General features: G+C 34.9%; 3 protein-coding genes across 4 annotated transcripts; all 3 read right to left on the reverse strand.

Moving 5' to 3' along the window:
* Positions 1-5,578: 5,578 nt before the first annotated feature.
* On the reverse strand, positions 5,579-13,581 carry LOC130219887 (zinc-alpha-2-glycoprotein-like). The gene is made up of 7 exons (XM_056452382.1): positions 13,407-13,581; positions 11,332-11,589; positions 10,948-11,226; positions 10,560-10,847; positions 10,290-10,454; positions 8,594-8,620; positions 5,579-8,485 (listed from the first exon to the last, which is right to left on the reverse strand). Exons 1-7 carry the CDS (start codon positions 13,471-13,473, stop codon positions 8,448-8,450), a joined length of 1,122 nt encoding a protein of 373 aa, XP_056308357.1. The 5' UTR covers positions 13,474-13,581; the 3' UTR covers positions 5,579-8,447.
* A 3,683-nt stretch (positions 13,582-17,264) lies between these two features.
* Positions 17,265-19,221, reverse strand: LOC130219528 (class I histocompatibility antigen, F10 alpha chain-like). Of its 2 annotated transcripts, none has more exons than XM_056451951.1 (5): positions 18,973-19,221; positions 18,379-18,633; positions 18,001-18,276; positions 17,641-17,925; positions 17,265-17,557 (listed from the first exon to the last, which is right to left on the reverse strand). In XM_056451951.1, the coding sequence occupies exons 1-5, from the start codon at positions 19,028-19,030 to the stop codon at positions 17,367-17,369; spliced, it is 1,065 nt and encodes a 354-aa protein (XP_056307926.1). In that variant the 5' UTR covers positions 19,031-19,221; the 3' UTR covers positions 17,265-17,366. The 2 variants fall into 2 exon arrangements, with proteins under 2 accessions (XP_056307926.1, XP_056307927.1); XM_056451952.1 differs by having other exon boundaries at positions 19,152-19,219.
* A 1,885-nt stretch (positions 19,222-21,106) lies between these two features.
* Positions 21,107-27,231, reverse strand: LOC130219804 (major histocompatibility complex class I-related gene protein-like). Its single transcript, XM_056452286.1, has 5 exons — positions 26,979-27,231; positions 26,622-26,906; positions 22,531-22,647; positions 21,542-21,574; positions 21,107-21,440 (listed from the first exon to the last, which is right to left on the reverse strand). The coding sequence occupies exons 1-5, from the start codon at positions 27,193-27,195 to the stop codon at positions 21,430-21,432; spliced, it is 663 nt and encodes a 220-aa protein (XP_056308261.1). The 5' UTR covers positions 27,196-27,231; the 3' UTR covers positions 21,107-21,429.
* Positions 27,232-27,989: the final 758 nt, after the last annotated feature.

A 27,989-nucleotide genomic window follows, 5' to 3' on the forward strand; every position in this document is an offset into this window, starting at 1 on the left:
TATTCTCTGAAGTTAATTTGATTGCGTGTTGTGTATAAGGCAGAGTACGGAACAAGTCTAGCAAGATTTTTTAAACAAACAAAGAACAGGGAAATAAACAACAGTTCCACTAAAGCAAGACAACTCGAGGCAAGGTTGCTTTTACAATTAAAAAAACAATTAATTGGGATTCGTATTTTTAAAATCAGTTTTATTTTAATAAACATGGCACAATACAACCTCAGTATTATACATTGTTTCAGTCCTTCTTATTTTTTGAAAATTCTATATGTTGGAAACTTGTAGCCATTGACTAATGCCAAAATAATTTTTCTTAGATCTCAGTGGCCGCAGATTTTCACATTCTTAAAAATATATTATCTTGTGATAAACAACAACAACAATAAAAGAACTTGTAGGATTAGAACCACTTAAGTTAATTTGAGTAAATTTAGGTTTTTGCATGAACTATTTCTTTAAGGGCCATTTTATTCAACATACTGTAATGTCAACCAAGGCTCATTCTGAAATTGTACCCTGTTAACCCTTACTGTAGAATATGCAGTAAATAACTGTAAAATAGCCAGTGTTTTGCTGTAATAAAAGGAAACAACATTTTACTGTAAAACGAGCAGGGTTTGTTTGAAATTGTGTAGTGCAAAGAATGTGTAGTCATTTATGTAGTCATTACAGGTAGTAACTGTAATAATAAATGGTAAATTACTGTTCAATCATTACTGTCCCATCTACTCTGATGTTTTTATTGTGCTATATGTAGAATAGTGTGTTTATCTTAATGCAGAAAACAGTCATTTAGACATTGACACACATACAAAGCATATCTGTCTTATTCTAAACACAAAATTGTGAAAAAAGTTTTCAGAATATGTTGGCCCTTTAAGGGAGTCAGGTGTTTGATTTGTTTACATAAGAGTGTCCTCCGTTCTCTGTTTAGCAGTTCAAATGCATAGTGTTTTAAGCCATAAACAAGAATCTACAATGAGTAAGTAAAATGTGTTCAAATGTTTTTGAGGGTTGCTAAAGTAAGTCTGTGTATTAAGTTATATTGTTGTTGTCTTGAACTGTGTACTTGAAGGTTGGATTGTTAGCTAGTTAGCCTCTCCTCATATAACTTCTTACATTACTTTTATTTATTAAGTAGATATTGCCTATTTCCATAATGCGCAGTCCTTTTGGCAAATAAGCAGTTATTATACACATAAAAACCATTATATTCCAATCTCCTCAGTTAGGTAGCTAACATGGAATCATCACAGGGATTCGCAAACCTCTACTGTCAGGTCCCAGGTTGTGAATTTGTTGCTAAGTATTTTTCAGAGGTGTGTTTCCAACTGTGAATTCATAAGGACAATAGAAATTGTACTTTTTAAAGTAAATAATAATAAAGATTGGATCTTTTGGATTCTGTTTTGCCGACTTTATTTTTGTTTTTAAAATTATTTAAAGTTTTTTTTATTGAGAATTGGTGTGTGTGCCTGTTTTTTGACAAACATGTTTCTATCCATATCTATAGTAAGTATGTGTGTATGTTCTTTTGATAAGCTATTTTTTAGAAGTCTTTGCAATTTAAAGAAACTTAAATGTTTTTGTTTTTTTGGGGTTTTTTTATGTTTTTAAACCTTATTTTATTTTAACCTTATATATCAGGAGTCAAGTAATGCCACATTAAAGCTTATTCAAAGGTAAGTATTATACTGTATATGAACGACATACATTTAAAGGTGAAATTTAAAAAAATCTCTCTCTTAATACATTTTTTTGCAGAGGGCTCAATGAAGTTTACTGAAAAATTGATTTTTTATTTTTTGCTTTGGATGGAGTTTGTTAATTATTTAATTTATATTGTTTTTTATTGGATATGTGATTGTGATAAATGGTGGCAGTTGCTTAAATGTTGTCAAATAAGCCTCAATTCGTTTGATCAGATAAGTTTATTAGAGTTAACGCTAAACTGTGCAGACCTGTGGCCCTCTGTAATATGTCAGATGATATTTAAATGTTTTCCACCTGTGTTACATACACTGCATGTGTTGTTTATTAATTGAACTTTTTTGTTTCATTGTAAAAAGATAATGTGATATTCGCTAATTAGTTTAATTTTGTTGTACATTTTCTGTTGTATATTTGTTTGCTGCCAAAACAATAAAATACATTTGTCTAAAGAATTTATATGCTTTCTAATTTAATAACACTTAAGAATACTTATTATTTTAGTAACACTACAATAACTATAAATGACATGCCGTTAATGTTTATGCAGTATAATTCTGTGAATTGTAACACTACAGTACAGTAATTAACTGGAAGCAGTTTCCAGTTAGTAACTGTTACTGCTCTATTACAGTAATTAACTGACAACACTGTTGCCAGCTACTCACTGTAATGGTTCGGTTACAGTAATTAAATTAGTCACTGTAACCAAACCATTACAATGAGTAGCTGGGAACAGTGTTGCCAGTATTTTACTGTAAAAAAGCCTGGTAAGGTCTAACAGCACATATACATACAGTCTCAGAAAAAAAAGTAAGCGAGCTGTCACTGTCATTCACATCTGCTGTTCTCATGTAATTCCACCAGAGGCCGCTAACGACTGACTGAATGACTGACTGATTAATTGACTAGCCTACACTCTTCCTTCCCTAAACCCAACCAAATGTTTTCAAAAGCACCGATTGACCAGCGCCCACCCACTTTCCTAAACCCAACCGACAGTATTTTCAAAAGCAATCCAGAAAAAAAAACCCCTCGCCTAATTTTTACCACGTTCCCACCCTGTTATTTACTTGTTTATTTAATTTTTTGGATTTAGTTTTTGTCTTACCTGCTTTGTGGAACCGACTTGAACCCTGTCGTTGCGGTCAACTCTTCTCTGAATCTCAAGTCTGTCGACGTATGCTGCGAGTCATTGAACAAACTGGTAGCAGTGAAAAAGCTGTCCACTTGAAGGTAAGCGGTCAGCTGGTAAGTGCGAAAAGGAACAGTGTCATACTACCCTGTAGCGTTTCTTTTTAAAGATAAAATGCACAGCCAAAGATGAATCAAGTGAAATACGTCTGGGACCGAAACTAAACTAAAAATAACTATCCTAAATACTTACCCAAATCAATCTGAAGATTATTCTCCAGACTGGCAGAGCAGATGTACCCTCCAGAAAATGGGTTTACTTTCCGGATAAGTCTGACTTGTCAATTCAACAGTTTATTCTCTTCAGCTTCATCAAATCATACATTTTTGTTTGATGTGCACACAAAAATTCATTTATTTATTTTATTTTTGCACATTTATCTCATGTCAAGTATTTAATTTTGAAACACAAACATATCAATAAGAATATTTAGTATGTGTATACATGTAAAAAAATTAACAAAAGACTTTGGGAACAATTGGCTAAAATAGAACGTTTATTTGAATAATACAAAATATCAAGAAAATTCCTGGTAAATTTCACAGCTGCACAGAAACAGCAAGTCACACTCAATTATACAAAGATTTGAAGCAGAAAAACTACATATAAAAACTACATACTAACTAAACTATTTAGGTTTTTACCTTTCTGTTCACTATTGAATGTCCCCTTAGAATTGTAATGAAAATATACAAGTGAAGCTGCAAAATAAATAAAAAAAATTATATTGCTTTTGAAGCAGAAGTTATGGCTATGAGGCATCTGTACAAAAATATAAAGAAGATATATTAGCCATCACACAATTATATTATAGCTGCAGTACAACATACATAGCCTTTACTGGGTGTTTTGGCTTAACACTGGCATGTGAAGCTTACAATTTTACAATTTCATAAGAGACTTACTTTTTCATTTATTTAATGTTTTACTAATCTTAGTAGCTTCCTGGTGTGGTTCTTGTGTTACTGTTGTGTCAGTGGGTTCTTCAGATGCTGAAATTAAATTCGTTTTTGATTAGACAACACAATATACACACACACAAAAAAAGCGGAAGAATAATCCTCTTTAGATGATGCTACTGTCACGGATTGGCCAGGCTCTTCCACCAGCATCACGCAACGATCACCGTCACCTGAGTATTAACCACGCACAGCTGCACCCAATCACTCCTATTCACTATATAAGCACTCACCTCACTTCACTCATTGTCCGGTCTCGTTCCTACGAAGCGGACTCTGAGTGAACACCTCCTGGTAATCACTAACCTTCGATCTCAGCCAATTGTACTTATCTACTCTTTGTTTCTCCTAGTCTGTCCAGTGTTCCCGGTATCCTGTCTGCCTTGTGTTTATCTTCAGTCTGTCTTCCCCGCAAGCCCTCTGGTGTGTGCATTCGGTCTCCCTCAGTGTCTGTCATCCAACCTGCCACAAAGGATCATCAGATTAACCAAACTCCAGTCACTTCTCATCAGTTCTCCTTGTGTGCTCCACTGTTGTAAATAAACACAGTTAATAATCTACTCACCTTGTTTGTCCGTCTGCTTCCCATAACAGCTACACAATCTCTATCTACAATCAAAAGCATTAAGAAAAAACTTTGTTTGATTTTTATTTTCTTACAAAGTAGGTCCTACCTGCTCGTCTCTTTCTGCATTTATATATGACGACTCAAGTTATCAACACCAGAGAAAAAACTATCAGCACTGAGGGAATCACTGATTTAAACGGCTCACCAGGGCCAAAATCTGCAACCAGACATTTAAAAAAGATTCTAAACAGAATACAAACATGGTTTTGTGATATTTATAAGGTTTTTTTCACCCCTTTACCTAATGTGAAAATTATATTGTTGTCCAGACTGAGGTGTTTGGCAGAGCAAGTGTATTTGTGCTTGTGTCCCTCCTCTGCTCTGATCTCCAGACTCTTCCTCATCTGGTACGTCCCGTCTCCATTGGGCAGCAGATCTCCTCCAGTAACCTCATGATCAGATACAGGCTGTCCATCTCTCAACAGGGTCAGGTTGATGTGACGAGGGTAAAATCCTGTCGCCAAACAACTCACAACAAACCCTCCAGAGACTGAGGCTCTGAACTCGTGGTTTCACTGGAAACCAAATGATCCAAAAATAAGAGATTCTCCAGATTCCTGGAGAATCTCACTGCCTATAAGGTGTCTTAGTCAGTTTACTCTAGATTAACTGTATAAATACTTCTGTTGTTGTTGCCTCCTTAATTCTTCATGTTAGATTAATTTATTTAAAGTAAAAAAGTAAGTATTAAGTAAATAATAAAGTAGGTCAATTTTGTTTCCGTGAATGCTACAGGTTGAGTCAAAATCGTCATAAACAACTGATTATTTTAACCACTGAATGATATTTTGAGAAATGTTAAACCATGTACACTCACAGTTAAGTAAAAAATTACCACCAAACAAACCAAATATGGGATAATTAATTTTGTGTGGGAAATGTTACCAACACTAAAAGATAATCTGAAACTGTTATATAATGTCAGAATCAGAATCAGAAAGAGCTTTATTGCCAGGTATGTTCACACATGAGGAATTTGTTTTCACGACAGAGCTTCAACAGTGCAACAGGATTACAGAGACAGGACAAAAAACAGATCATAAATATATTTTAAAAAAATAATAAAAATAGAAGTAGTGAGTGCAAATATACAGATTGACAAGTGTATGTACATGTTTATTACTATATACAACGTTATATGTGCAGCTGTTATGTGCAAATTGGCATGTAAAGTGTGTTGTTAAATAAGTGCATATGTGTATAAAAGTGTATAGCAAGTAGTGATGTTTGTTCCACAATTATTATCATCAAGTGTTCATGAGATGGATTGCCTGAGGGAAGAAACTGTTTCTGTGTCGGGCTGTTCTGGTGCGCAGTGCTCTGTAGCGTCGACCAGAAGGTAACAGTTCAAAGAGGCAGTGTGCTGGGTGTGAGGGGTCCAGAGTGATTTTGGCAGCCCTTCTGCTCGCTCTGGATAAGTACAGTTCTTGGGGAGTAGGAAGGGTTGTACCAGTGATTCGCTCAGCAGTCCGAACTATTCGACGTAGTCTTTGGAGATCGGATTTAGTAGCTGAGCTAAACCAGACAGTTACTGATGTGCAGATGACTGATTCAATTGAGGTGTAGAACTGTTTCAGCAGCTCCTTTGGGAGGTTAATCTTCCTCAGCTGACGAATAAAGTACAGCCTCTGTTGAGCTTTTTTGACAATGGAGTCAATGTGAGTGTCCCACTTCAGGTCCAGAGAGATGGTGGTGCCCAGGAACCAGAATGACTCCACTGCTGCCACAATGCTGTCCAATGTCTATCTAATACCAAACCCCGCCCCTCACAGTGACATTACTAGGTCCACTGAGTACATGTGTAGACCTAGATGAGTGTATTATGTGTATGTGGCTCAATGGTTAGCACTGTCACCTCACTGCAAGAAGGTTGCTGGTTTGAGTCCCAGCTGGGCCAGTTGGCATTTCTGTGTGGAGTTTGCATGTTCTTCCCGTGTTGGCATGGGTTTCCACCGGGTGCTCCGGTTTCACCCACAGTCCAAAGACATGCGCTATAGGTGACTTGAATAAACTAAATTGGCTGTAGTCTGTGTATGGGTGTTTCCCAGTACTGGGTTGCAGCTGGAAGGGCATCCACTGTGTAAAACATGGGCTGGATAAGTTGACGGTTCACTCCACTGTGGCGACTCTTGATAAATAAAGGGACTAAGCCGACGGAAATTGAATGAATAAAAGTTCTTTAGTCTCTTGCAGAAAACACCACTACACCACAATGCAACACACAACATGTCTTTATTTTACATCATTTAAATTTAACCACTCAGTACATTTATCATGCAGATAACTATTTTTAAAACAGTTGTAGCAGTGTTTACAAAAATAAATTCTCTTTTATGATGCCTATATAGTACATTGTAAACTAAGTTGCTGTACTCAGTTATCCAGATTATATGTGTTTGCTTTCAATTAGAATTAAGTTAATGAAGCAAATCTTCTCAGAGAAACTGAACCAGAGACGGTGGAGCCCCAGAATAATACTTTTCATAATTGCCTTGGTCTAGTGTTAGGTGAATGGTTCATTGAACTCATGAAAATGAAATATGTTGAATTAATGTATGACATACGGAAACAAAAAAAATCTTTCCTCTTTATTAGGTTCAAAAAATAAACGCACAACTACCTTCTTTTCATTTCTTTGGAGTTTAGCAGAAAAATACATTGTAATTGATGAATGACACACAAGATGGCGCCAGATATATGCGACAAAAGTGCGCGAGTCCTGGTGTCACACGTTCTGTGAAAGTCAACCACGTGAAATATAACCTACTGGTGTAAAAAAAATATATATTTTTTACCTTTTGTCCTCCAAGTCTCCACTTTCTAAAGCCAGAGTGGCCAAGTTTAATGTTTAGCTAGACATATAAAATATCTATAAAAAAAATAATGATGCTAAGCAATCTTTGGACCATAAAAATGCCTTTATTTTCCCTTTTACGTTTGTCTGAAATCTTTAACCATTACTGACACTGGCCAACAACCAACTCAGACACACAATTATACACAACACTCATCAAATGTATTAAAATATGTATTAAAATACCCATCTCAAAATACTGGTAAAGTAGTGTGCTTACAGAAAAGAAAACTCTTCAGACAGCTGATCATTAGTAGAGAAGTGGGCTGTAAGAGAAAGTGGAGCCCCAGAATAATACTTTTCATAATTGCCTTGATCTAGTGTTAGGTGAATGGTTCATTGAACTCATCTGCGAAATTCGCATCATCAAGCTGCTTCAAACTCCTAAACCTAACTCCAAAAACACTTAGTTTGACCTCAATTGGTTCAAAATAAAAAAAACACACCAGATTATTGATTTTAGTTTAAGTAAATCAAGGTCTTTAAAGCGTGGATAATCAAATTGAGTATTAGAGATCAATATAATGGACTGTTTGTGTGACAACTGATGGTTATATAAATGTTCATGATGTGAACTCAATATAGATTTTAAGGTGCCTAAAGTACCCTAATACATATACGGTGACTAGATTTCTTAGAGTGGAATGTGGTTTGTTATGTGGTGTCTGAGATGTCAAAAGATTTAACCATAGGATTAGGGTTAGGTTTAATTCACCACAGAATACTTTTCAGGTTTCAGTTTTTTTAATATCAAAGGTATTATAATAAAACAAACTAATTAAGATTGTTATCATTTATCATCAAGAAATCATTGTCTCCTTTTTATAATCTCACCTTCAGCACAATAACAACATGAGCAAGAGGAATTTCAAATGACCATAAAAAGTACGATAACCGAGGATATTATATATACAGAAATATTACATCAGCCCTCCCTTCCAACCTAATACAAAATGTGGTATAAATGTTTTAATTAAGCCTATATACTGTACATTTCCTCCGCTTTTAGGTCAAGAAATACAAAGCATGTGTGGAAATCAATCATTCATGATACTTATGACACTTTAAGTCTTAGAATTGTTCAAGGATTGAAATGTTGTATCAATAGCATTGTGTAATCACCTCGCTTTCTTCAGATGCTAATAAAAGAAAAAAGTTTTTGTTTAATAAGTGTTCAATGTATGCAAATGTTGCCTTCATCCAGTGAATTAAATTAATCAATAACTTAAGGTATTAAAAGTACTTACCAGATCCTATCAAGCATGCACTTGATTCTAAACGCGAAAGGGGAAAGAACAAATAAATAAATCATTCATTCATCTTCTTTTCGGCTCAGTCCCTTTATTAATCTGGGGTCGCCACAGCAGAATGAACTGCCAACTTATCCAGCATATGTTTTACACAGCGGATGCCCTTCCAGCTGCAACTCAGTGCTGGGAAACATCCATACACACTCATTCACACACACACTACGGCCAATTTAGTTTATTCAATAATCAGCAACCCTGAGGCGATCATGCTACCCACTCCGGCACCGTGACTCCCATATATATATATATATATATATATATATATATATATATATATATATATATATATATATATATATACTGTATATATATATATATATATATACTCTCTTAATATATATATATATATATATATATATATATATATACAGTTGAAGTCAGAATTATTAGCCCCCCTTATGTCTGATAATATTTTTTCTTCTGGAGAAAGTCTTATTTGTTTTATTTCGGCTACAATAAAAGCAGTTTTACACTTTTTAAAAATCATTAAAAGGTCCATATTATTAGCCCCTTTAAGCAAAATTTTTTTCGATAGTCTACAGAACAAATCATTGTTATACAATAACTTGCCTAATTACCCTAACCTGCCTAGTTAACCTAATTAACCTAGTTGGGCCTTTAAATGTCACTTTAAGCTGTACAGAAGTGTCTTGAAAAATATCTAGTCAAATATTATTTACTGTCATCATGGCAAAGATAAAATAAATCAGTTAATAGAAATGAGTTATTAAAACTATTATGTTTAAAAATGTGTTGAAAAAGTCTTCTCTTTGTTAAACAGAAATTATGGAAAAAAATTAACAGGGGGTCTAATAATTCAGGGGGGCTAATAATTCTGACTTCAACTTATATATATATATAACTGAGCATTAACTTAGTAAAAAAATAATTCTCTTAATTTGTTATATCTTACACCAATCAGAGTCTCATCTCTCATTCTCTTTAGGGGCAAATTGCAAATAGTGAATAAGGTCACAATACATTTCAAAGCTCTGTTGTCCTGTTAGATATACAGTTGTGTTTTTTTCAACACATTTCTAAACATATTAGTTTTATGACTCATCTCTAATAACTGATTTATTTTATCTTTTACATGATGACAGTAAATAATATTTGACTAGATATTTTTCAAGACACTTCTATACAGCTTAAAGTGACATTTAAAGGCTTAACTAGGTAATTGGGTTAACTAGGCAGGTTAGGGTAATTAGTAAAGTTATTGTATAACGATGGTTTGTTCTGTAGACTAATCTGAAAAAAATAGGCAAAATGGGCTAATAATTTTGTCCTTAAAATGGTGTTTAAAAAATTAAAAACTGCTTTTATTCTAGCCGAAATAAAACAACTTTCTCCAGAAGAAAAAATATTATCTGACATACTGTGAAAATTTCTTTGCTTTGTTAAACATCATTTGGAAAAAAAATTTTAAAAGAGAAAAAAATTTAAAGGGGGGGCTAATAATTCTGACTTTAACTGTATATATATATATATATATATATATATATATATATATATATATATATATATATATATATATATATATATATATATATGCACATGTAATATTTTAGATTCTGAAGTCTCATTAATGTATGAGCAAAGATAAATAAATATATAATGTGAAAATACTCACTGGAAGAAAGGGGATGTTTGTCATTTAAATCATCAGATTTTGCACTTCTATTCTTCTTCTTCCATGTTCTCAATATATATCCAGCAACTCCAAACACAAATACCAAACCCAAAACTATTTCAACTGATGAAATCACTAATTTTATTGATTGACTATGATCAAACTCTGAAATATGAACAACAAATTCATTAGAATTGTTTCAATCATAAAATCCTTTGTTTATTTATTTAATTGATTGTTTGCTTTTTGTTCAGGAAGAATTTCTCTCACCTAGATTCACTGTCATGCTGTTGTCCAGACTGAGGTGTGTGGCAGAGCAGGTGTATTTGTGTTTTTCTCTCTCCTCTTCTCTGATCTCCAGACTCTTCCTCATCTGGTACGTCCCGTCTTCATTGGGCAGCAGAACTCCTCCAGTGACCTCATGATCAGATACAGGCTGTTGATCTCTCAACAGGGTCAAGTTGATGTGACGAGGGTAAAATCCTGTCGCCAAACAAGTCACAAAAATGCCCCTAGAATCTGGGTTTGCTTTCTGGATTAGTCTGACTCGTGGTTTCACTGTGGAATAAAACAGAAACATAGTGACATTTTAATACACAGTAACTTAAAAATGTTAAATGTAAATACGAACGCTAAAGGTGAAAGCTGGTCATTTGACCTTTTCTGTTGACTTGATTCCTCCGTTTTTCAAGGTAACGCTTGAGTGTTTTGATGCAATTGGGTTGGTATAAACTTTCATGATTCCACTTGCTGTCTGCAAGATGGTGTTGTAGCAATTTTTCCGAGACATTTAAAGAACCCTGATATGTAAAGTTGTTGTCAACATATTGCAATTCATCTGTGGTAGATCCTCTGAAAGCATCTCGTGTGATCATTTTTCCTGGTTCACCATCATCTCTAAGCTCACAAACAACCAACCTCTGAAGTACAAGGATACCTTTAACAGAAAGATGTAGTTTTAAGAAAATGTGTATCTTATAAATAATCCCTGTTTACTTCTACCATTATAATTTTTTTGACTACAGTCTTGAGAAGCTCTTACCTTCAGTTTTATTGACATTTTTTGTTGGTATTTCCAATCTTTCAACAAAAGCTTTGTTTATTAAATCATTTATGTAGCGAAAAACATCTAAACTAAACACATCATCCTCAGCTGTTGTGTTTCCTCTTGGAAAGCGAGTCTTTGTATCACCATCATAATACATAACCCTGATGTCATCCAACATCCATACATAACTAAATTTAGGAAATGGAGTTTGTCCTTCAATGTATGTTGCAAGCAACGTCATAGAATGAGAACCTGTGTAAAAAAAAATGGAAATAAAATTACAGAAACTTACTAGATTTTTTTCCTCACATTTGCTGCACCATTATTTATTTATTTATTTGTTTGTTTATATTTTCAATTTGCATTTATTTTTTATTTTTCCCCACAAAAGCTTATAGTTAGGCAGATCATTTCCAACATCAACAGTAATGTAATGTGTATTTATAAAGCGCATTAATTGTGTATGACCATACACCCAAAGCGACACAATCATGAGGGACGGGTCTCTCCACACCACCACCAGTGTGCAACATCCACTTGGATGATGCGACGGCAGCCACAGGACAACAATGCCAGTGCGCTCACCACACACCAGCTATTGGTGAAGTGGAAAGACATTGATAGAGTCAATCCAGTGGATGGGGATGTTTGGAGAGCCATGATCAGTGAGGGCTGATAGAGGGAATTTGAATTTGATTACACCCCTACTCTTTACGCAAAGTGATTTTTAATGACCACAGAGAGTCTCACCTCGGTTTAACGTCTCATCAGAAAGACGGTGCTCACTGACAGTATAGTGTGCCCTTCACTTTACTGAGGCATTAGGACTCACACAGACCGCAGTTTGAGCACCCCCTGCTGCCTTCACTAACACCTCTTCCAATAGCAACCTAGTTTTCCCATGCAATCTCTCATCTAGGTACTGACCAGGCTCAGCCCTATTTAGATTCAGCGAGCAAGAAAAGCAATAAACAGTAGTGCATACTACTGTTTATTAGGGTGTTTTTACACCTGCTCTATTTTGTTAGGTTGAATTGCATTAGAGTTCGTTTCCCCTCTTGGTGCGATTAATTTGGGCAAGTGTGACTGTAGCAATCGCACTCGAGTGTGCACCAAAAGCAGACCAAAAATGCACACAGAGCCCTCCCTGAGGAGGTGGTCTCAGTACGCTTTCAAACAAACTCTGGAGTGGTTCGTTTGTGGTGAAAACATGATCCGAACTAGAACATATCCAACCGCAAAAAGTAAAGCGCCTTTTTAGACTAATCCAGCTGCCATCATGTGCTGTTCCATCTTACAGGGTGTGGAGGAAAAATATTTGTTGACAGCGCTTTACCAACAATTTTAAACAGAGAGAAACATTGCCTGATGGATCGTTTGTAATATTTTCAGAAGATGAGCATGTCGCAGTTTAGCTGAATTAATTCACGCCTCCTCCTGAAGTGGCGTGCGATGCGCCTTCACGTTTGCAATGCATTAAAACATTGTTTTCCAGCCACGGCCACAGTTCATTCTCGAAATGTATAGTTTGTCTAAAGTGACATATACAGACCAGGGATACAATCAGCCAGCGCAGTCGTCTCTCCGTGGTATAAAACGGCATTTTGTGTCTGCCGGTTTGTTTACTTGCGGGAGATCCATCGGCATTTTCCCGCACGTCAATTCTGACCAATCGAAAAGCAGTTTAGGAAATACGTTCAATAACATCCAGCCAATGAGGGATGTGGATTTTGTCACATGAGTGCATTTTGGTTCTTTTCTACTGGTTTGGACCAAAACGATCTGTGTTGTGAAAAGGACCCAAAAACGGCAGAAAAATGCTACAGTGTATCATTTGTTGCCCTTGGTCCTGACCAAATAAACCGAACCACAAATGTGAACGCACCCTTAGTCAGTCTTTCTTGAACACACACTAACACATCACAAAGAGAAGACTGCAAATTATGGTATTTTCATTTACAGTTTAGAGTAGTTTAGAAATAGAAACAGTACAATGATGTTTTCTTATTTACAAACCAATTTAACCCTACATGAGAATGTAACTCATTTATATTCCTCAGATATCTTACCTTTTGAAGCCACATTTGAAAGTAAAAAAAATAAGAGATGAAGAATTTTGCCAACGTTCCCATACATGTTGTGTTGTTTTCTGTTACCACTCGCTTAAATTGGATCAGCTTGTTGTAGCTAGTATGTTCACACCAAAATATGTTGACACCTTTGATGCAGTCTGTTAAAAATGAAATCGTTTGCACCTCAAGCCTCTTCCGTTTCCGCTTTCACATTTCTCAGAAACAGAAACGTGTTGAATACCAGCAAACAGCAGGACTGACATAACATCCTGTCATTTAATTTCATCCAACGAATTTACAGTTGAAACATTGACATTTAAAAAAAAAAAAATTGACAGAAGGGCTAATAGTTTTGCATCAACTATAGATGGTCTTAACTCATCTTTCAAAGGTTATGACATTATATTCACTGTGCAACTGACCCACAGATCTCAAGAGATGCACTTCTCTTTGAGTGGCTTTCAAACCTCATAACCAAAAGTGAGATAAGTCTGTTGTCCAGACTAAAATGTGAAGCAGAGCAGGTGTATTTGTGTTTGTGTTGTTGTATTTCCTGTCGGAATGATAGTTCATCTCTTCACTATAATATATAATTCTGACACATTCAGGAAATGACGTTTGTCCTTGAGTGTGCGTTGGAAGCAACCACAAGCTACAGCAAAGAGTAAGATCTTGTGAAATAATACCGGAAATGTGAAAAAAAAACAGCAACACACAAATGTTGTATGTGGCATCAACCAGCGCAATAGTTTATTCACATAAATTTACTTACTAGAATATGCTAAATTTGTGGAATACCACAAAGTGAGAACATATGAGAGATAGAAACAAATACAATTGAAAGTTAGACCAAATTAACACTAATGTATAAGATGAAATAAGATCAGAGACATATATCCTGCCAAATTGCTACGGCAAATGTTTATATTAAATATAGACAGTTTTTTATAGATGTCCAATGTTCAAATTTACAGTAAAATTAACTTTTCAAAATACAAAATACAGTTTCTGCACAAACTTATTTATATTAAAAAAAACACTACTTGTAAATTTAAACTCTTTCGTATTTTCGGTACAAATATTTTGTACTTCCTCAACTGCAATTCAAACGTTCACTGGCAATTGCAGAGAAGCAACATAAATTAACGTCAATGAACAACATTAAATGTAGATAAATCATGATTACTACCTACTGAAACAGTTGTTTTGTAGATGACAGAAGCACTTAAACACAAAAGATTGTGGTAGTAGATGTAAAAGCACTTATATTGGATAAATTTATATTAATTAATAACCTCAAAAATATGAATCATATAAACAAACAAAACACTCAAGGCATAATATTCAATGTACAACCCCAAATTAGAAAAAGTTGACACAGTAAGGAAAATGCAAATAAAAAAGTAGTGATTTCTAAATTTACTTTGACTTGACTTGTGGACTTTGACTTGTATTTTATTGCAGACAATACAACAAACATTATAAACATGTTTAGTTTTTTCAAAATAAACACATATTCCAATTTTGGTTGTTTCATGGTTATAAATATTTCATGTTTTGTCTGGTCAACTTAATTTCATTTGTAAATATATATCATTTCCTGTCATTCAGACCTGCAACACATTCCAAAAAAATTGGGACAGGAGCAATTTAGGGGTAGTAATCAGGTAAATTGGTTAAATAATGATGTGATTTCAAACAGGTGATGTCAAAGGTGATTGTAATTATAATTTGGTACAAAAGCAGCATCCAACAATGATCTAGTCCTTTAGGAGCAAAGATGAGCAGAGGATAGCCAGTTTGCCAACAAATATGTAAGAAAATTGTTGAAATGTTTAAAAACAATGTTCCTCAAAGAAAGATAGGAAGATATTTGGATATTTCACATTCAACAGTGCATAACATAATTAAAAGATTCAAGGAATCTGGAGGAATTTCAGTGCGTAAAGGACAAGGGCTGAACTACTGTGATCTTCAATCCCTCAGGTGGCACTGCATCAAGAATCCTAATCTATAAGCAATATCACCACATGAGCTCAAGACTACTTTGGCGAACCTTTGTCAAGTACCACAATATGTAGTTACATGCACAAATGCCAGTTAAAACTGTATTGTGCCAAAAGGAACCCCTATGTAAACAGTGTCCAGAAGCACCATAGACTTCTCAGGGGCATCTGGGATGGACCATCACACAGTGGAGATGTGTACTGTGGTCAGATGAATAAGTATTTAAAGTATTTTTTGGGAGAAATGAACGTCATGTGCTCTGGATCAAAGAATAAAAAGATCATCATGGAACTTGTCTTAACTTTTGATTTCTTGACCTTCTTTCTCATTTATCTAAAACTGGATTTCCTTGAATTACACTGGACGGCTACCAATGCTGACCTGCAGATATAGCATTACAAACATTTGAGTCTCAACAAGTAAGTTAAAGTGGAGTAGTGTACTATAAGTTTTCTTGGAAATATAGTCTATATTGAGAAAAAAAGAGAAAAGTCTTCAGATAGTTTATAAATAGACTAGGTTTGTTGATTTGTTTGTTGTTTCCACATTTTCTTCAGATGCTAAAAATTTAATTAAAAATGTTTAGTGTCTGTTAACAAAAATGTAGTCAATAGCATTAATTTCACAATAAAAATAAATGTTTTTAGACGTAAAACATTAAGTGACGTGGTTTGTTGGCTACTCAAGCCAGATGTCAATCTGTCTGGTAGTATTGGAGCACACCACTAGATGTTAGTATAAATCAAGTTTTTTTTTAGTTAAAAAAAAGTTTTTAAAAATATTTGGAAAATAATTATAAATTGTCTTATAAATAAATTTGAATTAACACACACAAAAATCTGATTTACGCCACTATAATTACATTTTTAACTGCTGATCTACTGGGATTTTTACACACAGCCATCTCTATGATTAACAGAGAATGGTCAGAAAAAGAAAAAATATTCAGCGAGCGGCAGTTCTGTGGGCGCAAATGCTTTCTTGCAGACAAATCTGCAGCAACTGTGTGATGCTATCATGTCAATATGGACCAAAAATCTCTGAGGAATATCTCCAGTACCTTGTTGAATCTATGCCACGAAGGATTAAGGAAGTTCTGAAGGCATAATGGAGTACAACCCGGTACTAGTAAGGTGTACCTAATAAAGGTATGTGTATATTATGTGTAAAAATGAGTGTATATATGTAAAAATTCTAATTTGAACTTGTATGGCATAAATATAATTTACATATATTTGTCAGATTTCTATATGGAATTAACCATTTGAGTGCATGTTAGCTGCTTTGTACTGTATCTATGATGTTCAGGGCAAAATATACTGGGAAACATGTAGCATTCGACAGGCAGAATTGAATGTAATTGGACCGTTTTGATTACTACCGACTCATACAGATTTGAAACAACATACAGGAGAGTAAAACCTTACTATCTCTTTAAAGTAACAAAAAAATACACACTGTAAAAAATAGATGCCATGTTTATTTGAATATTTATATTAATGTTTTGCTTGCAGACACACTGAGATCACAAGCATTGAGACACAGCCTTTAAAAAGTCATTTTATAGCATATAAAAAGTAAAGAGGGCATTATTATATAACAAAATATAATGATTGTAATATATTTTTCTCATACAGCAAACAAAAAAATCATCAGATATTTGTATTAACCTACATTAAAGATGGAAGACTTTTTTAATTGAGGTCATTTGTTGTGTCTGAGGTAAAGTTATATACACATATTACTTTACAAATGTTAAAATTACTTTAAGGTTAAAAACTACATTTCATAAACCTCAAGATGCTGAAAAATAAATAGAATTATTAAAATTAAAATAGATTAAATAAAATTAAAATAGCTTAATTAATTAAAATGGTTAACTATTTTCAGTTCAAGCAGCAGAATAAACACAGCTTAGTGCAGTCACTGTGTAACATAAAAATTAAACAATTATTTAAGCATCACATGTAAAGCCTCCCTGGATAATTTTTCATTCTCTAAATAGTTTTTTTCTTTTGTCATACCTGCTCTTCTTTTCCTGCACCTAAATATAAAAACTCCAATCCCAAACACCAAGACCAGCGCCAAAATGAACAGCACTGAGAATATCACTGGTTTATATGGCTCGCCTGGTTCAAATTCTGAAACAATCAAGTTAAAAAGGTTACAAACAGATAATAAACAAACTTCAGTGATTATTCTGAATTTTTTAACACCTCATTACCCAAAGTGACGATGAGTTTATTGTCGATACTAAGATGTGTGGCAGAGCAGGTGTATTTGTGTTTTTCCCTCTCCTCTGCTCTGATCTCCAGACTCTTCCTCATCTGGTACGTCCCGTCTCCATTGGGCAGCAGATCTCCTCCAGTGACCTCATGATCAGATACAGGCTGTCCATCTCTCAACAGGGTCAGGTTGATGTGACGAGGGTAAAATCCTGTCGCCAAACAACTCGCAACAAGCCATCCAGAATCAGAGGCTTTCTGAATGAGTCGGACTCTTGGTTTCACTTAAAAAAAAAGGGAAATTGAGTATATTACAAGTATATTACATATAATGTATAGTTATTTAAATTGAATCATACCTTTTCTGTTTACTTGTGTTCCTCTTTTTTTAAGGTAACTCTTCAAGGTTTCTACGCAGGCTGGGTAGTATAAATTCTCAAGCCGCCACATGGCTAGTTCTAGATAGGGTTTGATTTCTAGCTTTGTGTAATTTAATATACCCTGATATGTAAACTTCCCATCAAAAAAATGCAGTTCATCAACCGTCGAGCCCCTAAATGCACTTTTGGTGATCATTTGTCCAGGTTTATGATTACCCACTTCACACATACTAACAATCTGATAAATTACATGAGCTGTTGGGAAAGAAAGTGATGTGTTTGGTTTAATGTTTGAAAAAAACACTTGATTTATGTAATATTGAACTCAGTCTTGATTATTCAGCCAAATGAACTTACTTTCAGTATTGTTTACAGGTTTCAGATGATTTGATCTCCTCATAAAATGAACACGCACATAGTCACTTATAGTATTTAGGTGACTTTGATCCACCACGTTATCTTCATTAGTAGTATTTCCTCTTGAAACGTAGATCTTCGTTTCTGAATTATAATATCCAACTGTGATGTCATCCAACATAAAGATGGCACTGAATACTGGAAATGCTGTTTCTCCCTTAATGTATGTTAGAAGCAATGACAAAGAGTGAGAACCTGGAGAAACAAATATAGGCTATTTAATCCTCGGATATCATGAGTTAATGTAAGTCATAATTCATAATTTTATAGTCAAAAGTAGAAAAATATTATTAAAATGCTGTTTTAAATCGTTTTTGATGAGGTAAACTTGTAGCTTAGCTCAGAGTTCGATCTGCACGCCGTGTTTTGGTAACATATGCTAAAACTCTAATGCTAACCTGTTAACTACCGTTGGATATCAAAACTCATCCGTTAAGTCATGTAAACCAGACAACATAGTGCTAGCTCCACCCCGAGCCCGTATAGCTTAAAATATTCACTTACGTCAGTACATGTAAAATAGTGAAACCATACCTGTTAAAGCAGATGTTGGATACAAAAACAAACACGTAAACACATAAAAGGTCTTCATTTTGTTGCAGGTGGTAAAAACAAGTCCATATGTTGAAGATGTCTTCGTTTTGTTAAGAGAATGACCAGGTTAACAGATGTTTAACAAGAATCTCAAACCGTGAAATACAGTATGCACTCACTTTCTGAAAGGGCATTTGTACTTCAATGCAGGGTCAAAACGAAAGTATCGATCCAGTTCCTCCCCTCAAGAGTCGCATACAGGCAATAAACCCTGGCTGACTTTGTCGAGGAAGTAGTTTAACCGTTATGATCACATGACCAGGATTTAGACAAAGAAAAAAACTACAACCTAAATTGCATTTAAAACCTTGTTAGCCCAACAGGAGATATCCCTACAGTTTCCCATCAAGTATCACATTATGAAAAAGTTAAAAATCAAAAACCAGGAAATATTTCATTTAAATGTTTTATTAAAAAAATCTTAACGGCTATCAAATTACTTAAAGGGGACAACAAATTAAATAACACCAGCATACACTCAGACAAGGCTAAGTTACATACAATCCATTTAAAACAAATATTTAAATAAATACAAAAACACCAACGGTAGAATAAGACAACTATTCTTAATGCAGACTAAAAGACAAAATCACTACATATTTTTTATAATACAACAATATGTTTACTAACATAAACATTGAACAACACATGTACAGCACTTATTTCTCTTTGTTAACATTAAGGAAAATACAGTTACAGCCCTGCCCCTTCTCCTTTTTTTTTTTTTTTTTTTTTTTTTTTTGAGTTTGCAGAAAGCTGCATCCGAAATCGCATGCACCCCTAAATCGCATACTTCTGCTAATTCACTGTATAACGTATAGGGCACAACAAATAAAATGACACCAGCATTCACTCAAACAATAAGACAAGGCTACATTACACAAATACAATCCATTTAAAAAAACACACAAAAATAGTAATACACCAACAGTAGAATGAGACAAATATTCTTAATACAGATTAAAAGAAGATAAGATCACTACATGTTTTTAATATGCATTACAATACAACAATGTATTTACTAGCATGAACAACGAACAACACGTACTGCACTTGTTCTTCGATGTTAACCTTGGCTAATAGAAACAGTTGTTGACTTCCCTACCATACAGTACGCTAAAAACAGTATGCAAGCCAAGTAGTATGACCAAATTCATAGAATTCAGTATGTGAGATGTACCAGACTGACCTGCTACTTACAGTACGTTGAGATTCTGAAGTGCGTATCCGATGGATGCTACGATATCCCATGATACCATGCGAGAGAATTTATGAATGGGAGTGAAGCAACGTAACTGAAGCGGGTAGGTCACGCGACAATGACAAAATGCCGGATTGACAAAAATGACACATTCATAGTGTATAGAATGTACTTTTCTAACATTCAAGTAGTAAATTCAAATTCAAATGTAGTACCTACTGAGTAGTAGGCGATTTCAGACGCAGCAACAGTGATTTCCCCTTGGTGGGTGGGACTCCAGTATGGGATCAAAATCCCGCCAAATGTATCCCGGCCATGGATCAAAAAATAATAAGTATAAATCATTAAATTGACTCAGCATGTAAAATTATAATGTGCAAAAGAGAAAACTACATGCAGAATAAGAAACAACGAGGTTTAGTACCAAAAGATAATGAGTGTGATTAAAAAATGTGTTTAGAATTACATTGCACAAAACTGAAACCTGTGTTTACAGTGTTCCTAGTTGCAAACAATATCAGTTTTCCCACACATATTTAAATGTTTCAACATAGGCTAATTCTGAAAAGAAGCTCTATATACATTTCTGGAGATAACGAATTATGTAGCCAGAGCTACGTATGGCTGCATTTCATCTTCAAAACGAACATCAATTTGTGCTATTTAAAACACTATTGTTTGGGTTTAGGGAAGGGGGAGGGTGGGTCAGTCATTCAATCAGTAGACAGCAGTCTACGGCGGCCTCTGGTAGATTATGTAAGAACAGCAGGTGCGAATGGCACTCGCGAAAGAAATTTGAGATCTGAAAATGCATACACTTCTTGTAGATTCGCGAAAACAAAAACTGCAAAAAAAAAAAAAAAAAAAGCTCCTGGGACATATTTTGCTCTCTCCAGAAATGTATATAGGGGTACGTAATCAGAGGTTGAAATGTTTTGTGTGCTTGCAGTATTTTCCCGTTTGCGCTTTTTTTCCAACTTTCTGCGCTTGCAATTCCAGTTTCATTTAAATCATGGGCGGGATTTAGTTTCATAATTGGTCCACTAGTTGAGATTGACAGTTGCTCCTCTAGCCAATCAGATGAAGGGGGAGCGGACATCACTTGTTTCTTGGGAGTTTCATGGAAGTTCTTGTCTTGTATTAACTGTTAAGATTTACTTAAGACAAACAATTGTGCTGATGCCATGGTCCATGTTTTATTCTGATGCTGGAAAACAATTGGTTATGCTAGAAGAGAGTAAAACTAAAATGTTATCAAATTATTTATTCAGTATTGTTCAAATTTTAGCATTTTAGCAGCGTACTCACTGGAAGAAGCAGAATAATCACAGTCTGATGAAGCTACAACATGAAAGACAAAAAATAGTCTATTAATCTCAACCAAAGACTGTATTAAAATAAAAACCGTTATTATGCTCATTCATGGGAAGCATATTTCTAAACACCCAGCAAATAAGATACAACAGCAAGGGAAGAGCCTTTTATAAGGCAGCTAATTTTTTCCAGCAACAGAGACCTAACTCTGACTCTCAAAATGAGCTTTTAAATGTTTCATCTCTGTGGAATATATTGTTTGTGGAATGAATGTCTGAAACCAGAACAGAGTTGAAACCAAACTAGGAAAAACTGTACATATTACACAAACAACATAACACACAGCTCCACAATCCATGTGATTTGAAGTATGAATGTAAACCCATAATCACCAACTTTTTTCAGCTTAATCCCCATTTTATCAGTGGTCACCACAGTGGAATGAACTGCAATTTATATGGTATATCGTGACCTTAGAATTATTAGGTTCTATCTGCCTTTGTCAAAATTGAGTTATTGACATATTCTTATTAAAGGACAACTTATTTACATTATGGGATGTTTTTTTTATAAGTTGTTCACATTTTAGGACTTCTGTTTAAACAAATGTTACACACATACTGTTTGCTATGGAATGCAAAAACTTTAAAGCTCATTCTCTCAAAATCATTCATAATGCAGATAGACCCTCATAATTCCAAGGTCTCCCATTCACATACACTACTGCCGATTTAGTTCATCCAATTCACCTATAACACATTCCATTAGACTGTGGGGGAAAGCAGAGCACCTAAAGGAAACCCACGCCAACATGGGTGAAAATGCAAACTCAAAAACAGAAAGGCCTCCTGATCCCACAATAACAATAGCTATTTTTATTTGTTTGGGGGTTTTTTTGTACTGTACATAAAAGTACACCCTTAAAAATCTATGTACATAAATGTCACTTGATGATTCATAATTCCTTTATATTCTTGTCTTACCTGCTTGTCTTTTGCAGCATTTATATATAATGAATCCAGCTCCAAACACCAAGACCAAACATATAATCATCAGCACTAAGGGAATCACAGATTTAAATGGTTCACCCGGATCAAATTCTGAAACAAACATGTCAACGGTCAAAGTCAAACACAAATAAGAATTGTAGGGATACTGTGATATATTTTCAAATCTATTACCTAAATGAACATCCAGTTTGTTGTCCAGACTGAGATTGCTGAGTAAATAAATTACACAGCAATGGTAGAAAAAGCTTTCTGGAAATAAAAATGTTTATACGGCATTTTGTATAAACAGTAGCAGCCAAAATGAAAGTAACCACCGATCACATGACCATGATTTAAAAAAAACAATAATATGTATTTAAAACCTTGTTAGCCCAACAGGAAATATCTGTAGTTTTTTTCTATGCAGTAGGACTGTCAGATTCCAAATTGTTTGTAATCAATCTCAATTCAATGTTCTGGATTTAATAGACTATTCTGAAAATCGATCCTCACTGTTGTTGCAATTCTTTTTCAATACTTTATACTTGAACCCCAATCGCAGTAAATAAACTAAAAGGAAGCTCAATCAAGCACATGACTTTTATTACATACGAATGTAACGGTGGTTGTGTTGTGTTAAATAAGTCTTATATATAATTTGAAAAAAATTAAAATTAAAATCTCAAAAACTGTTTTCGACAATTTGAACACGGGCCGCCTTCACCACGGTCCAACGATCAACCGCTGGGCCACGTGGGTTCTGCAACGTTTGGCTTTTCCACGGCCCCTAATCCCACTCCCAGTGGACCTCAAGCAAACAAAAAATTGCGCCAGACAAGATTAACTTGAATATCAAATAATACATTAAAACCATGGATAGCCGCGGCAAGCACTCAACCACCATACACACAATGGAAACGAAAATGAGAAAAAGTTAACTCAACACACACTTTTAAATGTTGTCAACTGTTATATATAACACACTGTACAACGAAAATGTTTCTCAACAAAATATATATTTTCATCACTGTTCAGTCTTAGATAAAGTTTTAAAGATCCACAAACAAAATTAACACTGCTTAGGTAACAACAAAAGAAAACGAACAAACAGTTCAATAACAATTTGTGGCTGTTATAACGGAAGCAAGAGAGAAATAGAAATGTAAAGAAAACCTGTGTAATGGAGTTGCAATGTGTGTGTGGATTGTGTGGGTGTATGAATGAATGCAAATGAACTAACGTTACTGACAAGGGCAAACAACGCCGCTTCTTTTTTTAATTCTTCACCAAACACAGGGACAGAAAAAAACTTTCATCCTGCCTTTCCTCCCTCTTTTATCTTCTCCTATTCTCTACCTGACCTTCCGCTTCCACCCAACCCCGGAAGTATTGTCTGGATGCTCCAGGAAGGGCAGGTCGGAGCAGCGCCCCCTAATGACACTTAGAAAAATGGGAGAGCATCTCATCTCGCCACACAGAAATGTTGTTTTCACACACACACACACACAGTACAAACCAAACGTTTGGACACACCTTCTCATTTAAAGAGTTTTCTTTATTTTCATGACTGTGAAAATTGTAGATTCATACATCAAAGCTATGAATTAGCACAACTGAAAATATGTCATATTCTAGGTTCTTCAAAGTAGCCACCTTTTGCTTTGATTAATGCTTTGCACACTCTTGGCATTCTTGATGAGCTTCAAGAGATAGTCACCTGAAAGAGTTTTCACTTCACAGATGTGCCCTGTCAGGTTTAAATAGTGGGATTTCTTGCCTTATAAATGGGGTTGGGACCATCAGTTGTGTTGTGCAGAAGTCAGGTGGATACTCAGCTGATAGTCCTACTGAATAGACTGTTAGAATTTGTATTATGGCAAGAAAAAAAGCAACTAAATAAAGAAAAACGATTGGCCAACATTACTTTAAAAAATGAAGGTCAGTCAGTCTGAAAAATTGGGAAAACTTTGAAAGTGTCCCCAAGTGCAGTCACAAAGCCCATCAAGCGCTACAAAGAAACAGGCTCACATGCAGACCGCCCCAGGAAAGGAAGACTCTGCATGGACTCTACATGCCTGGTTCCCACCGTGAAGCATGGAGTAGGAGGTGTGATTGTGTGAGGGTGTTTTGCTGGTGACACTGTTGGGGATTTATTCAAAATTGAAGGCATACTGAACCAGCATGGCTACCACAGCATCTTGCAGCAGCATGCTATTCCATCTGGTTTGCGCTTAGTTGAACCATCATTTATTTTTCAACAGGACAATGACCCCAAACACACCTCCAGGCTGTGAAAGGGTTATTTGACCAAGGAGAGTGATGGAGTGCTGCACCAGATGACCTGGCCTCCTCAGTCACAGCATCTGAACCCAATCGAGATGGTTTGGGGTGAGCTGGACAGCAGAATGAAGGCAAAAAGGCCAACAAGTGCTAAGCATCTTTGGGAACTCCTTCAAGACCATTTCAGGTGACTACCTAACATTTCTGTCCATGGGCTCACGAGATGCTTTACAGGAATCAGAAGACACTAGTACTCTAAGACTTTCACAAATGAAATGCTAATTGCTACAACAACACAAATATATAAACCTGCTGATTAACAGTAAAAAATAATGTTTTGGTGACATCTTTGTATATGGTGTTTCTAAGGCTCGCTGACATTTGCTGGTCACAAACTTGTTCACACATGTCCTCAACAATACTGGAAAGTAAATAGAATCCAGGTGCCTCCGCTTTAACCTCATTAACAAAAAAATACTAACTTAATGTTCTACATTTGAAATGTAACCCCTTTGAGTGTGGTTTCAATGTATGACAGCCAGTGATAAATCTCCTATCTGTCAGTTTTGTTTTTGTGGTGGTGACTCTAAATACTTTTTTAACAGTTACTATGTAAATGTTGCAGTGTTTCTCTTCTGGTCACTAAATCAATATTTTAATATAACACTCAGATCAAAAACAATAAATACAAATAAAAGACCTAGTGAAAAAGAATAGCTTGAAATGTAGCAGACTTTGATCATTTCTTAAATATAGTTGAAAAATGAAATGCACAAAACCAGATAAAATACACTAAGCTTCTTCATCATATGTACAATGACACTGACATTAAATGATTAAATTTGTTCAGTTATTATTAATCATATTAGTGCTCTGCAACCGAAGTCCTTTTATGCTCTGCAACTGAAGACACAGATGGCTTCTGCAGCAGAGATGAAGTTCAGACTAGTGTTCAGGTTCTTCATAAACCTAAACAGATTCAGGTTCAATAATTCAGTGAATATCTTTTTTTTTTTTTTTTTTTTTTTACCAGATTATTTTAACAGTCCACTAGTTTCAACTGAAAGCCAAACACAGAAATAGTTTGCAATAACTAATTATACATGGTAAAAATAAGTGTGTGTGTATACATGTATATTACACTAATTGAGTAGTTTCCAAATCAGTCAAAAGGACACTAATTATTCTTTGCTGTGTGTGTGTGTAGAATTTGTTTTTCCTTTGTAAAATTTAGTCTATGTTTATCAGATTTGGGTAAGAAAAATTTGGGTTGAATTGTCCTGGACACAGATTATAAATCCTGATTCTTTCTTTTACATCAGTCTACTAAAAGAAGTAGAGCAAGAACTTGTTTTGCAAGCCAGGTGGTGCAGACAGACTATGTGAATGACATGCCAGAACAAGAATGTCCCACAAAACATATCAGATACTGAATGAACAAGACTGATGCTGTTTGTCAGTTTTTACTAACAACTATACCATGTTAAACTATAGCTATTGTGTAAAAACATTTGAATATCATTAGACAACATGTAGTTGAGTAATACGCATAAATGTATTCTACTGACTGTGTATAAATAGATCAAATTTTATTTTATCTTGATAAATAAAAAAATACTTACTCGTTGGTCTTTGTCTTCTTGTTTGCCACACTATTGCCAAAATCACTAAAATCGCACATAAAAACACCAGGACAACTCCTATGTGACATCTGTCAGAATCATCTAAAATAGAAAAACTTTACAATAAGATAAAGGCTTAAAGATCATTTATTTGATTATTCATTCTGCTATAGAGTTTATTACCTAAAATTATGTCCAATGTGTAGTTGCGACCGAGGTGTTCAACAGAGCAGGTGTATTTGTGTTTTTCTCTCTCCTCTACTCTGATCTCCAGACTCTTCCTCATCTGGTACGTCCCGTCTTCATTGGGCAGCAGATCTCCTCCAGTAAGCTCATGATCAGATACAGGCTGTCCATCTCTCAATAGAGTCAGGTTGATGTGACGAGGGTAAAATCGTGTTGCCAAACAACTCAAATAAGAACCTCCAGAGCCTGAGGCTTTCTTAAAGAGTGTTATATTGGGCGTTTCTGCAAAAAACAAGTGGTGATTTCAGAGAACCTTTCAAATCTAAACAATTATCAGTGTCCTTGACAACTTACCTCTTCTATTCACTTGAGACTCTCTCTTTTGTAGGTAATTCTTGATAGTTTTTATACAGACTGGGTAAAAGAACGTAGCAAATTCCTCCTTAAATCCCTCCAGGTGGGGTTTAATTTGTTCTTGTGAAACATTTCCAGTCACCATATATGTGAATGTATTATTAGTATAACGTATTTCATCTATTGTGGATCCTCTGGCTGCATCACTAACAATCATCTCTCCAGGCGTGTCAAAATCCAGCAGCTCACAGACAACTAATGTTTGATACACATCAAGTCCTGTGAGAAAAGATGAAGAAAGACTTAAAAGTACTGATCTTCCTCATCATGTAAGCTTTGAATTGTAAAACAATTTCAAGAAGAGATTCATTTCTTTAAATTATTATTAATTAATCAACTTTCATGTGACTGTGTTTCACATCTGGGTTACACTGGAATCCTATTTGGGGAACTTTTCATTCAAAAGAACAAATAATAAGGTTGTGCTACAAATAATCCATAAACAGTGCTCATTTGAGTTCAATGTGCTTTGTCCCTCTAGATTACCTTCTCTTTGTATCCTCTATGCTGTAATTTTCAACATGCATCCATGATATTGCTTCAGACTAGTTTTTTGGGGGTTATTGGTTGTCTGCTAAAAGCAGTTTGCTAATTTAAATAAGCTGTCTTTTAATATTTTATTAATTGACTGAGAAGGGAAAGGTTTAACTTCACTGTACTTTGTTTTTTTTTTTTTTTAAACATTCCACAGATTTTTTTTAGTTTAAAATTAGAAAAACACCTTGCCTTTAGCTATTTAAAATGTTTAAATCAAACAGTTAGAATAAGCTTATTCTAAGGTTGAATTAAATCAAATGAAATTACTAGATTAACATTAAAAAAAAGGGTTGCATCACTGAGTCATACTTACTGGAATTTAGGTTGTTTTGGCTTAACAGTGACGATCTTCTCAAAAATGATTCATAAATGTAGCCAGTTATACTCTTTATATAATCTGCACCAATCACATCA

Source organism: Danio aesculapii, chromosome 25 (genome assembly GCF_903798145.1).
Source record: "Danio aesculapii chromosome 25, fDanAes4.1, whole genome shotgun sequence".
Classification (NCBI taxonomy): domain Eukaryota; kingdom Metazoa; phylum Chordata; class Actinopteri; order Cypriniformes; family Danionidae; genus Danio; species Danio aesculapii.